We start from the raw sequence: 15,416 nt of genomic DNA, 5'->3' as shown, positions 1-15,416 counted from the left end.
GAAAGATGCAATGGACAACAGTGGAGAGAGGAGGCTATGGGGACCCTGGAGGTACCTGCCTGCTAAGGGCCAAGACTTCTAATACTGGTAGTGTCTGGACTCCTTGAGGTTCTCTGCTGTCTTTGGTGAACAACAGATGAGGGAACATTTATGTTTTTGACCAGATGCAGTTCTGGATTTGCCTATGTAGAACATTGGTGTACTGAGGAAATGGATTCTGGAGGAGATGATGTAACAGCAATGACAGGCTTGTTCAGGACCCTACCCCTAGGCCTCGCAGAGGCCGAGTGGATGAGGTAGGAACAGAAACACGGAACCTCGCCTGGGTGGTTGCAGACTACAGTGGCTGTGTAGGTAAATATGACAGCAGTGTTAGCTGCTTTCCCCTGGCCACTTGTCATTCTTCACATACAGGGTGTGCAGGCCCAGCAAGTCCCTGCAGAGATGGTCTTTCTGTCTCTTTTCTCCTTTTTATTTGTGAGGAGGTGGCATGAGGGAGCCTGTTTACTGTAGCCAGGGTTCAAGAATGTCTATTCTAAATGTTTCTTATGATGGGCTGTTTTTCCTTTTGTAAAATTAAAATTTTTTTTGTTTTAATTGACAGATAAAAACAATGTAATTACACATTATTTTGGTACCATATGATGTTTTTGTATGCTTTATACATTGTATGATTGAATCAGGGTCAATAATCTCTCTCTCTCTCTCTCTCTCTCTCTCTCTCTCTCTCTCTCTCTCTCTCTCTGCGCATGCCTGTGCATGTGTGTGTGTGCACGTGTGTGTGTGTGTATAGTATACCTGGGTATACAGAAATGTGTGCATGTGTATATGTACCCGTGAGAAGAGAGCAGAGGTCGGCCTTGAGTGTCACTCCTCATCAGACATCTAGCACCTCTATTTTTTGGTAGGCTATTTACTGGCCTGGGGCTTATTGATGATGGTACACTGGCCATCCAGCAGTGCCTAGGGATTCAGTAGTATCTGAATTCAGTAGTATCTGATAGTAGACACTATCTCCCAAGTATAGCATCACAAGTACAGGCTACTACTACTGACTTTTCTCCATAGGAGCTGGGGACTGAACTGTGGTTTTCATGCTTGCCAAGTGGGCAATTTACAGACAGAACTATCTCCTGAACTCCTACCTGATCTTCTTCTTCAGATAGTTATCATTTCTCTATGCTGACAATGTGCAAACCCCTTTCCTAGGTCTTTGAGATGCACAGTATAGAACAGTTACATAGAGTCTCCCTATGTAGAATGACCCCCTCAATAGCCCTAGCTTGAACACAGCTGTGGCTTAGCTTGTCTTTAGCAACCTCTTTTTTCTCACTCCCTCACTCTTTTGCTTCCCCTCCTCACAGCCTCTGGGAACCCCCATTCTCAACTCCCATGAGGCTGGCTTGTCTTTCATATTTTACATACGAATGAGGTCATGTGGTATTTGTCATTCTGCACCTCATTCATTTCCCTTGGTGTAGTGACATTGGTTCTGTCCTTGTTCAAACTAATACAATTCTATTGTCCTGGCTGGTTGGTCTTCCATTGTATTTCTGCGTCCATTCATCACCTGATAGACATCTAGGCTGCTTCCAATTTTGGCTACCAAGAATATTACTACAGGAAAAATCCAAGCAGCGATTTCATTGTTTGTGTTTATATGCTTATGCATGCATTACTAGGGTGTATGTATTCTAAGGTTTTGAGAAACCTTTATTTTTTTATATATATATACCTGTATTATTTACCAGTTGTGTGCAATGTTCCAATGTGTTTTTCTATTAACAGCAACTTAAGGTTTTGTTTTGTTTTGTTTTTTTGTTTTGAGGCAGGGCTTCTTTGTGTAGTAGCCTTGGCTGTACTGGAGTTCATGGTGTAAAACAGGCTGGCCTCACACTCAGAGATCAGCCTTCCTCTGCCTTCTGAGTGCTGGAATTAAATGTGTGTCACCACGCTTAGCTAGTGTTTTTTTAGTAATAGCTATTTGTAGAGGATCGAGGTAGTAAATGATTGTGATTTTTTTATTCATGTTTTCTATGATGATTACTTATACTGAGCATTTGCAAAAGACTTGATAGCAACATCAAGACCAGTATTTGGGTGAATGGTATTCAGTCTCCTTAGAGTATCAGAGAGCCTAATCAAGGTGCCAAGACCATCAGAGAAGAAAGGAATCTTCTGAGAATTAGTGCTTTGCTTTAGAGTTTAAAAGCGTGGATCATGATACTACATACACTCCACACTTGGTAAAAACAAACGGGATTTTGAACTGGAGTCAAAAGAATCTTGGGTTGAAAATAGTTGATGTTTTCCATTTTAGGGTTTCTGGGCTTTTCAGGAAGTTCTTGCAGTGAGCACTCATACTTTGACCACAGCAGGAGATTCCTGGAAGAATAAAATCACGTGGGTCAGGATTTTACTTGACTTTCAGGAGAATGAAAATTAGTCTTGCTTCATTTTGGATTTGTCTCAGTGCTTCATTTATGACCTGGAGCATAGTAATGTAGTCATTTAACCAGCAGATAGTTACTGAACATTGACATGGGCCTTTGTAGATGGAGTAATCCTACTGTGATACAGTCACTATTCACTCTCATGGATATGCCTTTCCAGGATGAAGTGACGTAACTAATGGACAACATGAAGAAGATGATAAGCAAATATCACATACACACGCACACAGGCACAAACACACACACACACACACGTGCACACACACGTGCACACACATGCACACATATGCACACAAACACATGTACACGCACTCACAATGTTGGTGCTTGGAAGAATCCATCAAGGAGGACTGAGAGGGACAATACAGTGACTGAGAGGTGCCCAGCTTCTGACATGAAGCCTCTCTAGGACAGAATTCTCCCATAGCTATGCTGATCTGCTTATCGATGGGACATATGCTTATTAATATGTATTATTCTGATGGAATGTGCTAATGTCTTTAGGGTAATGTAGAGTGTACCGTGAAATTTACTTGCCAGGCTGTTTGTTTGTCATTTTTCAGTTGCTATGTTAAAATACCATGAGTAAAAGTAAGTTAGGGAAGAAATGGTTTATTTTGGCTCTTACAGTTCCAGAGGGCATACAAGTCATCATGGCTGTGAAGGCATGGCAGCCGGCCGGTATGTGAGGCTGGCCTGGCAGTCAGGAAGTGGAATGGTCACATTTTATGTATATACTGAAAGCAGAGATATAACAGGAAGTGGGGCTAGGCTGTAAAACACAGCTCCCTACTCCAGTGATGTCCTTCTTCTAGTAAGGTTCTGCCTTATCATGGTCCAGAGCATTCTCAAACGGTGCTACCAGCAGGGCACCAACTGTTCAAACACGTGAGCCTATGGGGACATTTCACATTCAGACCACAACTAGATACATACAGGAAGTAGCTACAAACTTGAAAGGGCTCAGCAGTATGTTTTGTGGATGCTATTTTTGTGTTTAGTAATAAACATTTGATTCTTTTTTTCTGTTTATTTGCAATGTGTGATTCCTATTTTAAACAGCATCAGTGGATTAGCCACTGAATCTTTATAATGACCTGGTGAAGCTGGGCCAGCTGCCATCCATGCGCTTGCAGCAGGGTTCCCAGCTAGGAAGAGGAGTGTGCTGCTACACCTGGCAGACTGCTGCTAAATGAGTCCCTGTGCTGCCACGGTGGGAGTTGTGAAGCTGGACCAACTCAATCTTTTCCTGTGTTAATGAACTTTATAGCTAGGGTGAAAGAGGTGGTCTGGTTGATCTTCCTGATAGGATGTTGCCCCGGAAGAAAGGCTGTACCACTGACGTTCTTTCTGAGTTGAATTTGCCTTGTCTCAGGAGCTAAAAGTTTGTAAGGATTATAGAGATAGCTCTTCTGCCTCTTCCTTCTTTCCTGTCCTATTCTGTCTTCTCTTCTCTCTCTCCCCCCATCTCTATCCAAAATACAAATCACTGATTAGACAGAGTTAGCTGTTGAACCAAGGGCATGGAATTGTGATGCTTGCCATTCTAAGAATAGAAAAAACTGCTTTCATTTTAAACCATCCCTGGGAAGGCACATGCTCACTTCTGGCTCTTTTTACACAGTCCAGGCAAGGACATGTTCTTCCCCAACATAGGGGAGAGGAATGGTTAGCTACATATTTGGACCCAGCTTTGCCTGTAAGTAACTCAAATAGTTAGTTCTTTGGCTTTACCAAGTGGACAAACCAACCTCTTCCTTTCTTCATAGAAGTCTTGCTCTGATTGCAGAAAGCAAAGACTCCACACGGGAGCCTGGGGGCATATTTCAGTCTTTCCCAGTCCAGCTCCTACTAGAACCCTTTGCTCTCATAAAAGCTACTGCTATTGGGGTGCTCCAGGAAAGAAACAGACAGGATAAACCTGTAGAACAGTGTAAGGTCACCTACAGTAGATGAGCTATGGTTTCTAATCTTTAAAATGCACATAAAGTTATTATGGTGGTTAGATAAATACTGAAGATGAAAATGTTTAGCTCAATGCCAGAGCACTGGCATTTAAAAAAAATAATAATATACCTAACTCCCAACTCTAGTTTTCCATGAGAAAATCTCTCTAAATTTTTCTGGTTTCTTTCTCAAAGGTCGAGCATACTTTTTCTTTCTTTCGAACATGCCTGCTTGGTCTCATCTAATCTGAGGGCTTACTTTGAGAGACCACTCTTCTCCAGAATCCCTGATTAAGAAGAATTTCAGTTCTCCATCTTCTGACTCTTTGATTTTTCAGTATACTCAGAAGCTGGCCATGGAGGAGAAATGGTGTTTATCCAGCTTTTTCAGTACTTTGTGACTAGTGTTTGCAACTAGCTGACTTCCCCTTCAGTCTCGTACAAACATTAAGCTTGAAATGAAGTGAATTAATATTGCTGTTCCCAGCCAGCCTGCTCTGTGGCCACTGCTTGTCCCTGTGGTAATAAAGCGATAGTTTCCTACAGAGTGGCTTGGCGTTTCTGGGACATTCTAGATAAGGATGAAAGGACCATGCTGAGCTTTTATTTTTTATTTATTGGGAATGGGTTTCAGGCTTGTCTGTGAGTGATGTGAAGTATCCAGAAGCCCTTTGCTTTGGGAGGGAGTGATCAAGCTGGCCCCTGACAGCTTGTTTGGTGTAGAGAATTTATTGTCTATAACTAGTGAAAAATTGGCCATGGAAACAAGTGATGGATGGGCCTTTGAGACATCAGGGAGGAATTTCCCACCGCCTCTGAGCTCCTGCTGCATCATAGCCTGTGGCCTGTTTTAAAGGATGTGGAAACTGAGCCTCCTACCTTCTGCTCCTTGGGACTATAGCCAGGAGAGTCCTGTTAGATGACCACCTTCTGGAGGCTGAGCCTGGTGCATACTCTGGTTGAAAGAACTGGAATCGTCAGTGAAATCCAACTTTCACTGAGGATGCTGAGGGGTGATCCGTGCTCACAGGCTGATGTGGGATCTGCGCATTCCTGCAGCTCATTTCTTACTTTAGGGGGTCATGCACAAAGAATCAGCCAATACCAAGAAACCCTTCAAAATTGCAGCTTTATTGAGCTATGCTTTGCAGAACCAAAATGAACTATTTTAGATATATTCAATTTGATTATTTTCATTTTATTTGGAGGGAGGGTGGAGCGACTGTTACTAGAATTAATTTTTAAAATTTTTTTTTGATTTAAGAGTAAATATTTCTGTGACTATTAATATAGAAGCTTTTATGCAAACATGTTTTCAGTTCTATTAGGTATAGAACTTCTAGATTGCTTTCCCTGAATACACTTTTACAGTTATTATTTTGCTTTTGGATTTTGAGGTCTCATATTACTATTTTTTGAGTTAAGCTTCTTTGTAGAAATAATTGAAAATTACACAAATGAGAACAGAGAAAATCATAAGAATGCTGCATAAAATCAAGACTGAGTTATAGTTGCTTTTTTTCTCTTCTTTATTAAACTTCTACTTAAAAGATTTATTAAAGCTTTTCTTTCATCTTTTGCAGAATCGCAATGAAATAAAAAATGGCACTATTCTCCGATTAACCACGTCTCCAGTAAGTTGATCTTAGCTTATGGCTGCTCATTAAAAGTTTCCCACCTGGGTCTGCTGTACGTGGCTGTGGGTAGAGAGACCAATAAGACTTCTGCAGAACCCGGGGTGCAGTATCTTCCCAGGCAGACTACACTTCCAGGAGTATTCTACCTTCTCTCTTCCACAACAGGGGGTGACATTGTGTCAGGACGACGTCCAGTCAATGGATGGTGAAGACTTCACCTATGGTAGTCAACCCAGCAGCCATTCTTACGTACAGTGGGAGAGTGGCTGTCTGATCGGGTTAGCCCACTTGCTCACACATCACCTCATGCCATCAGACAGATTCAGGCAATGAAAAAAAGGAGCCTACTATTGCCTTTTCAGTGTGTGGGTAGGATGTGGTGGGTGGATATTTGATCATTTTCTAGCCTGGGTCTGTTATTAAAGCATTTCCTAAAACCAGCTCAAGATTATTGCCTGCTTATGCTGTTTTCCTCTCGGCTGATTCTATATAACACATTTGAAGGTCTCTGAATAGAAGCTGCTAAACAGGATGCCGCAGTATATTTAGACTATGGCTGGGATCGTGATCTCTCTTATGTGTGGAGATGCTGCATAGCAACATTGGCATATTTAAAGTATATTCCTCCAAAGTGCACTTCCTTTCTTTCTTGAAAAATAGCATGCACAAAGTACCCCAAGTGTTACTATTTTCACACTGCAAATGTGATGAAATGTGTGTCGTCTATCTATCACTCTCAGTTTCCACTGAAGCCATGTGCTAGGCTAAAAATAAAATTAAAAATTGGGAAAAGCATCTGGCTACAATTAAAGTGTGGGTACTGTAGCTACCACAAATTCTTCTCATTGAAAATTACATTAAAGCCTTAAAAACTCAAACATTTTACCCGGTAACATCTTGAACTTAGCACAGCGATGAGCTCTGTGGGCTGCCTGCTGGACTTGGTGGAGCCATCCTCCAGTGACTTCATGCCAGGCATAGAGATGACGGTTTGCATCTGGGTTTGACTGGCTGCAGTATGACCTGAGCAGATTGTCATGGGCTTTTCACAGGCCTTCATTCATCAAATCAAATTGCTGTTAACTTGACCTTAGAAGCTAGCCCACCGTTAGTTTTTTGTGCTCCTATTTCCTTTGCTAATTACCATCTGTAGCAAGGCTCAGTGTTGTATCTAGGCTGGCTTTCTATGCTGCTGTCTTGGGTTCCTAACAAAATTCCATATGTAGTGATGACGTGAAAGGGGGGGGGACTGTCCAACAATGGGAGTACTGAGAGGGAGGGGGGAGTTGAAGGGTGTGGTGAGGAATAGTCTCAAAGTACATTATGTACTTCCATGGAGACAATCCCACGTAATATAAAATAACAGAAGGCTTGGTGTAGGGGAGAGGTTTTTTTTTTTTTTTTTTTTTTTTTTTTTGGAAAAAGAATTTTTGATAAGTTGTCATCAGAGACAATGGATGTGTGTTTGTCAAAGAATGGTTCTCAAACTCAGGGTTCTGTGAAAGATGGGCAAGGGAGTGTGCAGACACTATTATTATACAGTCCACTCACAAGAGACCGTTTTGCATATTCTACAGCAGTGGCCTCTGTGGGACTTAGAGATGCTGATGTTGAGCCTGGCTGCTAAGACTGGGCAACAGTGTCTGAGAATGGGCCCCGGCACCTGCATTTACAAGAGCCTCTTATGATTGGGCTGAAGCCATACAGTCTATAGCACAGCAGCTCATATGAAAACAGAAAGGTTCATTCATTGCTGGATTATTTTATATTAGTTTTTATTTAAATGAAAATGGATCAGATAGGCCATCTCACATTAAACAATGTGTTTATTTATGTTTTTGAGATGGGATTTATATGTACTCTTGGCTGTCATAGAACTTCCTATGTAGATTAGGCTGGACTTATTTATTTATTTATTTAAATAAAGAGATTTATTTATTTATTTTATGTATGCGAGTACACTGTAGCCATTTTCAGACTCACCAGAAGAGGGTATCAGAGCTCATTACAGATGGTTGTGAGCCACCATGTAGTTGCTGGGAATTGAACTCAGGACCTCTGGAAAAGGACTCAGTGCTGTTAATTACTGAGCCATCTCTCCAGCCTTAGCTTGGACTTAAACTCAGACATTTGCCTGCTTCTGCCTCCCAAGTGACATAATTGAAGGCATGTACCACCATGTCTGGCCTGACTTGCTTTTTGAATATATAATAAATAACAGAGAAGTATCTTCATCAAATTTGTTAGAAAGTATTAGAGTGCTATAAAGAAAACAGCGTTGCTTTTATACAGTTCTTTTATATGAACTTCCTTTTCTACAGTGGTTGACTGAAAATAGATAACAACATATATATATAATTGTATACAAAGTTACATACATAATTATAGACATGGACACATATGCACATGGACACATATGTATGCATGCATGTATTCATGTGCGCGCATGAGCGCGTGCACACACACACACACACACACACACACACACACACACACACACACATACACACAAACACACTAGTTTTAGGCATGGTACAGAGTGTGTGCAGATATATGTAAGCTCCAGAGCAGGCCTGCCAGCTTCAGTAGAAGCTGAATTATGTGACTGTTTACCTGCTCTGGTCATTCCCAGAACCTGACCCTGAGGTCATGCACTGCATGGAACACATTTTGAGTATGTTGCTATTATAAAAACTTTAGATTGTCAGATCACTGTTTTTATTTTCTTAAAGGTTTAGTTTTTTAAAAAAAAATTCTTCATAATGAGCTGAGCATGACGCTGTATGCATTTAATCCCTGCATTTGGGAGGCAGAAGCAGGTAGATCTCTCTGATTGTGAAGCCTGCCTAGTCTACACAGAGAATATCAAGTTAGTCAGGGTTATATAGAGAGACCCTGTTTCAGAAAACAAACAAAAATGTTCTCATAATGAATATCTGTGTATTCTTGGGCTCAGTAGTATAAACCCTAGAAGTCATTAAATGTATCAAAACGGTTGATACATTTAATTATCCTAAAATAAAATCTTCAAAACCTTTGTGTTTGGAAGTGACTCTAGACACAGTATCAAGAATGTTACACAGAAAAAGCAGGAGGTAGTCTGCATGACCTAGGGTTGATTTCGTAATTTACAGCATCCTTTATGAGTGGGTAGAGACTTCTTTTTAATATGTGTGATTATAAGTATAGTGGAAGCAAAAATGGGAAATTATATATCCGTGTATGTGTGTGTGTGTGTGTGTGTGTGTATACATCTTCTCATGCACATATGTAGAAAGGTCTTGGTCTCTTTTTGAAAGGGAAGAGAGTTTATGTTCTTAGTTATTATTGTGAGCAGAGTATATGGTGGATTGGACTATGTAGCCCTGGCATGAAACTTTGTTGTTTCCATCCGAGCACATTATATATATTAACTTTTGTCTTAATTCTCCTGTTAGGAGTTTGTCTGATGAGTAGATTCACAAAACCCCAGGATATATACACCCCGCACATTTGCATCCAAGCATTTCTTCTAATGACCAAATCCTGGAACCCAGTTATCATCTGAGTAACAATTTAATGTGTATCACCCTAGAGGTATCTCTAAAGACCATTACTAAGTACAAGAGCAGATGGCAGAACAGTGTGTGTACAACAATGCCTTTCTGATTATAGACATGAAAAAAAATATATTCTAATAAAAGGATCAAAATGTCTCTCAGAGGACTCCACAGGTGCTTAGTGCACATAAGCTATTTACTACACAGTGTCTTACTGAAGTACTTATACATATCTCATGTGGTGGTATCCCTTTTCATTAACTGTATGAATTTATCATAGTATGCAGAAAGTAAATCATCAGGTCCGCAGCCAGAAACATTTCTGTTTTACAGTCTATGCAACCATGTGACGAGCCATTAAGACACATGGATGAGTTCCTTTTCCTCCTGCTTTCTCATTCTGTTCCTTGTTTAGAGAAACCCACACTGCTTATTAAGTACCCATGTTGCCTTGTGGTTTCTAAGCATAACCTTCCCTGCTGTTCTCTGTTGTTCCAGATCCACTTTGAGAATCATCTAGATCGAAGGCCTGTCACAGTGCTTTTGGGACCTAGTTCCTATGGTGATAAGAAAGATTTTGATATATCAGGTTACCAGAAATTATTATCAACAAGAATTGTAGTATTATTAACAGATACAGATTTATAAATCTGCACTGATTTGTAAAAGGAGTGGGTTCTCTGCAACTGTAACAGGCCTTCAGAGAAAGACGATCCATAGGATGCAAGAAAGCAGTTCTGTTCAGTGGGAACCCAGCACCTGATGTTGGTTCAAACTTCTGTAGTCTGACCCCTTATGTATGCTTTATTTAGGCATACATAAGCATAGCGCAACTTGGGGAAAACTTCTCTGGTGATAATTAATCATGCATCACCCAACAAAGCATACATAAATCTCTCTGAGGAACAAAGTACACTAAAATAAAAACTAGATGTGGCTACATAGAGACTTTGTAAAGTAGGCATGACACCTTCCATTTAAGAGGTTCTATAGATTGGCTGAGCAAAACAGGCTTATGACAAGAGTCCGGGAGGGTCCAGTGTTGTCTCTGACCACACATGTAGTGCAGAGGTCACCAGGCTAGAAAGCGCATTCGTTCCCAGCCTTCTGGGCAGATAACAAGTATTGCATTCTTTCCCTTGAAGGATCAGCGCCATGTGCTTAACTTTCCAGGCTCACCTGGTGCTTATCTGTGAGGACAAGACCTCAGTGCCTCCCATGCAAAAATTGAAAGAGTTGCAAAGCATCTATATTCTATTTTTCCCAATGCTTTAGAAGTTTCTATTTGAAGAAGCCAGGAGAGAGAACAGATTGTAGGGTTAGCAAGTGGCTGATGGTCCCAGCCTCATCCACATGGAGGTGTCGATGTGCATTTGGGGAAATATGCAAAGCATGAATCTAAGTAAGGAGTTTTCAGAAAGTTAAAAACATTCCACTTTTTAATTGACTTTATGGGGCTAGAATTAGGCTGGATGTTTGGAAGGGGGTTACTTCAAAAACAGAGATGGCTAGTTCTGTGTGTTCATACCTTGGGTCTCTTCCTGTGTCTCCAGGATCCAGTGATCCTCATGGATCACTGCTCCCAAGTCTAGTCCAGAACCTTTCTATCCATCTGAACTCTTTGAATGGCTTGAAGTGAAACTTGTTTTCTGTCCTTGAAACAGTACCAGGAAATAAAATTTACTATCTAATATGCTCCCTTATATGACTGTTAAGCTCTTAATTTGTGCTAAGCCTGGAAAATTGAAACCAAGGCCATCTTGCTTTTCATAACCATTATTCTTTCATCTCAAGTATGAAAGCAGTAAAGGATCATTATGGAATAATAAAACCAAGCTTGCTACAAAGAAAATTATCAACTAGTCACACTTTAATTTTCATATATGTATATCAGCACAGGGTGTTCTTCAGTTGTCTTGTAACTAACTTCTGTTCAGCAGAGTTAGCTGATTGTTGATATAAAATACCATGTATTATGTTCTTTCTGCTATTATAATGAAATACCTGAGGCTGGATAATTTATAGAAAACCAATGAATTGGTTTAGTTTAGTTTCCAGAGGTTCAAAAATGTGGCATTGTCATCACTCAAGTTTGTTCAGGCCCTCATTTTAAAGCCATGATTGGGAGACCCTATAAGTAAGAGAGATGAGGTGTGAAGGAGGAAGACAGACAGAGCAGCACCAGGTAGAACCAGAAACAACCCTCCCACTAAGCCCCACCTCATAAGGTCCTACCACCTCTTGACTTGTCCATCCTGGGGATCAGTCTCCCAACACAGCAACCACTGGGGAACAAATCACTTCCAAATTATAGTGCCTCCATCTTGCTGTGTCCTTCCAGTGTCAAAGGAAAAAGCAAGTGCCAAAGAAGCCTGAGGATGGCAGATGCATCAGCCACTATGGTTTGACGCTAATTGGCTAAGAGGATGGGACATGTAATTTGTTCCACTGCCTTCCCCACTAAAGACAGACCCCAGCAAACTTTGATGAGCAGAATAGGACAGATGCCCACTGTTTCTCCGAAGCTCAGCCCTGTGATGCGTTTGTACTGCCCTCTGTTCTGCATGCAGCAGGCAAGTGCAGAAGCCTCAGCCAGGAGAACATTAGTTCTAGGAAGAGCTATTAATTGGACTTAGAGTTATTCTGTTTTAAATTCATACAGCATGTAGCCAGTGTGTGAGAAATACATGCTGTTGGAAACGGCAAAGACTCATTTGTGTGTCTAATGAAGCTTCTGAATGCAGGCAGTTATTACTCAGAGTTTTGACTGAATGGGTAATCATGATGTATAAATTTGTGTAATTGCTTAACTAAGCAAGTAGCTTTTTGTCACTTCTAGATAATAATTTTATTGAAAAAGTAAACATCCTCCCTTTCTCTGCCTGTCTGTCTCACCCTATCAGTTTGCAGTCTTCAGTATTCATGTGCACTTGCCCTTGTTCTTTGTTCTTCCATGAACTGGGCCCTGTTATTTTCCTCCTGGAAGGAAGGATGGAGTGATGGAGGGAGGATTTTCCCAATGGAAACCTGCTGCTAGCTTCTATGTCCATCTAGCCTATGCTTCTGGCCTGTGCATATTCATCTCCCAGGGACTCACTGGATTTTGTGCTGCTGTATTTACACACACACACACACACACACACACACACACACACACACACACACCACACACAAATTGATAGCATGTACTTATTTTCTTTCTGTTTTCTTGTCTCCCTCCCCGAAGGCTCAAAATGCTCAGCAGCTCCATGAACGAATACAGTCATCAAGTATGGATGCCAAGTTGGAAGCCCTGAAGGACTTGGCCAGCCTCTCTCGGGATGTTACCTTTGCTCAGGAGTTCATAAACCTGGATGGCATCTCACTACTCACTCAGATGGTGGAAAGTGGCACCGAGTAAGCATGTTTTTAGCCTCATGTCTCCCTCCCTCTGTCCACTCTAGAACTGCAGTGTCTGCTACCTCTTTATTCTGGCAGGTTCCAGCTTTAAAGAGTAGACCTTGACCAGACTCTGTGAAAAGTGACTTGAACATATCAGCAGGTCATGGTTTTGTGATTCCCATAGCTGTGTCCTTCACACATCAGTTACGTGGTGGACCATGCTGAGTCCCCAAACACCTGACTTTTCACAGTAGTGAGGTACATTAAATAGATTGCCTTGAAAGGCCTAGCCCACATTAAAACTATAATTCTCTAGACTATTAATCCCTCAAACCCCTTGTTTATCCAAGGGAACTTCCTTCGTCTGCCTGGAATAAAAATCAGAATGTGATCATATGTCTTGAGGCATTTTGAGCACTCTTAAAATACTTTTTTAAAAGGAGCACTTTAATGATTAAAACATGCATAATTAAAAAATTAAAGTAATATGTATTTATTGGGTACCTACTGTATGCAGAATGGTGGCAGAACTTTTTCAATGTGAGTCTCATCTTTCCAGAATTGGTGAAGATTATTTTATAATTATAATTCAATTAGTTGTTAATGTCTGCTGAGGGCAGAGGGCTAGATGCTGGGCTCGTTACATCTTAAAAGGCCTTATACAGGATGAGATATTGAGCGAGACCTGGAGGGAGCTTGTATTCTCATAATAGAGGAATGTGTTAGCATTTCTGGTAGAGATGTTTGTCTCTGGTATAGCTGAAAAGACTAAGGAGCAAGGCTGGTCCAGCTTCCAATGTGTGGGAGAGAAGCTTGATCATCAGTTGCCAGTGGGAAGGAAGAGGATCAGAATGCTTGGCTATGGGGTTGGCTGCTGGTGGAATGGACAGCACGTGACAAGACTGGTTCAGTTAATTATATATGAGTGCATTGATAAGGATAGCTTTAGAGTAAGAGGAGGAAGAGTACCATAACACAATTTCAGATACTGGTAGGTTAAGCAACAGGAATTCTCCTCCTTTCAGTTTTCTGAAGGCTGAAAGGTGTTACTATGATCTTTTTCTCCTGAGGTCTATCCTTACCATACTGATAGATGCTTTCTTCCTGTGTTCTTATGTGCCTTTTCCATGTGCCTACACATCCTAGTATCTCCTTATATTCAGATATGCTCCTCTCAAAGAGACAACTGTCAAATTGGATTTGATCCCATTTGAATGGCCTCATTCCAAAGTAATCAGCCTTGCAAGGTCCCGTCTCCAGCTGAAGTACCAGAGGTTGTAGCTTCTCCATGTGAATTTTGGGGAGGTCATAGTTCAGCCTGTAAACACTCATCAATGGACCACTACTCCTTTTGTTTGTCAAGAAACCAATGTACAAATGCATAGCATGTACATACCTTGTTATGATTCTTACATCTCACCTATTCTATTGCCTTTCTCCATGGATTATCGTAGCCTGATGTTATTCAGAGTAATCCCTATGCCTAGCTCCAAGTTGTCAAAGCAGATCTGAATCCTATCATGGCGCTCATTTATAGTGAGAGGATGTCAACACTAGATGTTCCTTGAGAACAAACAATACATTTTATATGTGAGCAGTACATTTCAGTACTGATTTTTATTTTAAACGAACACTAATTAACATAGCAATTGCTTGTATTCAGCCATTGCAACTTGACATGTACTGTCAAGTTTCAGACAGTTTAAGCAGCAGGAGACCAGATCTTGGATGACTTCTCTTTTGCATTTTTCTTCCACATTCTCATCATGCCACTTTTCTGGAAACAGAGGACATCTCTTGGGATTCCTTCTGTGTTCCCTTACTGTTTTGCATAAAATCAAAGCCATGCTGGTTTTGAAGATGAAGGATGTAGGCATGAAACCCCAAGGCCTCTTTTCTGCCCTTTGCCAATCCCACATCTCAGGTGATTTATTTGATCCCCAGACACTTTTCTGATCTTTTGCTCAAATTAAAAAGAAAAGAAAGAGACATTTTTCTTATAAGTAAATTGAATTCTTGGTTGAATGTAGACAAGAATTTAATTAATCACCAGAAACTTTGGAGTAGAAACCCCTGCTGCTGGAAAGCTGTTCCGTCATGCCTTCCTAGGCAGAGAGCCTGCTGGGAAGGTGGATGTTTCCCTAGCGGGGCTTGTGGAAAGTCTTAGGAAATACTGAAGAAGGAGCACTGAAAAATTTCTCCTCACTTGTAATGATGCCATTCAGACAGTTCGACCTACTTGCCATTACCTGAGGCTTCCTTAAGATCCCTCCCCAGCTGGTACCAGGAGGGGCTTGGGGTGAAACCCATAACAAAGAGGAGCACAGTGTCAATTTGGCAGAGAGCAGGACTGAAAGCCTGGAATGAGTGTTTCCATCCTTGTGGAGTGTTGAAATTTTACCCCTGCATTCTAACTGAAGAAGGTATGGAAACAAATACCGGTTACAAATAACAAAATAC

General features: G+C 41.0%; 1 protein-coding gene across 5 annotated transcripts in view; it reads left to right on the top strand.

The window, feature by feature from the left end:
• The window catches only part of Elmo1 (engulfment and cell motility 1), a 506,925-nt gene that overhangs the window by 144,578 nt on the left and 346,931 nt on the right, over positions 1-15,416 (top strand). For all 5 annotated transcript variants that reach the window (XM_076939323.1, XM_076939321.1, XM_034510333.2 and 2 more), the window contains exons 5-6: positions 5,983-6,033; positions 12,802-12,971. In XM_076939323.1, coding sequence (XP_076795438.1) covers positions 5,983-6,033; positions 12,802-12,971 — 221 coding nt within the window. The remainder of the gene's footprint in view (positions 1-5,982; positions 6,034-12,801; positions 12,972-15,416) is intronic.

This window comes from Arvicanthis niloticus, chromosome 8, assembly GCF_011762505.2.
Source record: "Arvicanthis niloticus isolate mArvNil1 chromosome 8, mArvNil1.pat.X, whole genome shotgun sequence".
Classification (NCBI taxonomy): Eukaryota; Metazoa; Chordata; class Mammalia; order Rodentia; family Muridae; genus Arvicanthis; species Arvicanthis niloticus.
The sequence above is the reverse complement of the archived record's forward strand: the minus strand, read 5'-3'. Positions and strand labels throughout refer to the sequence as shown.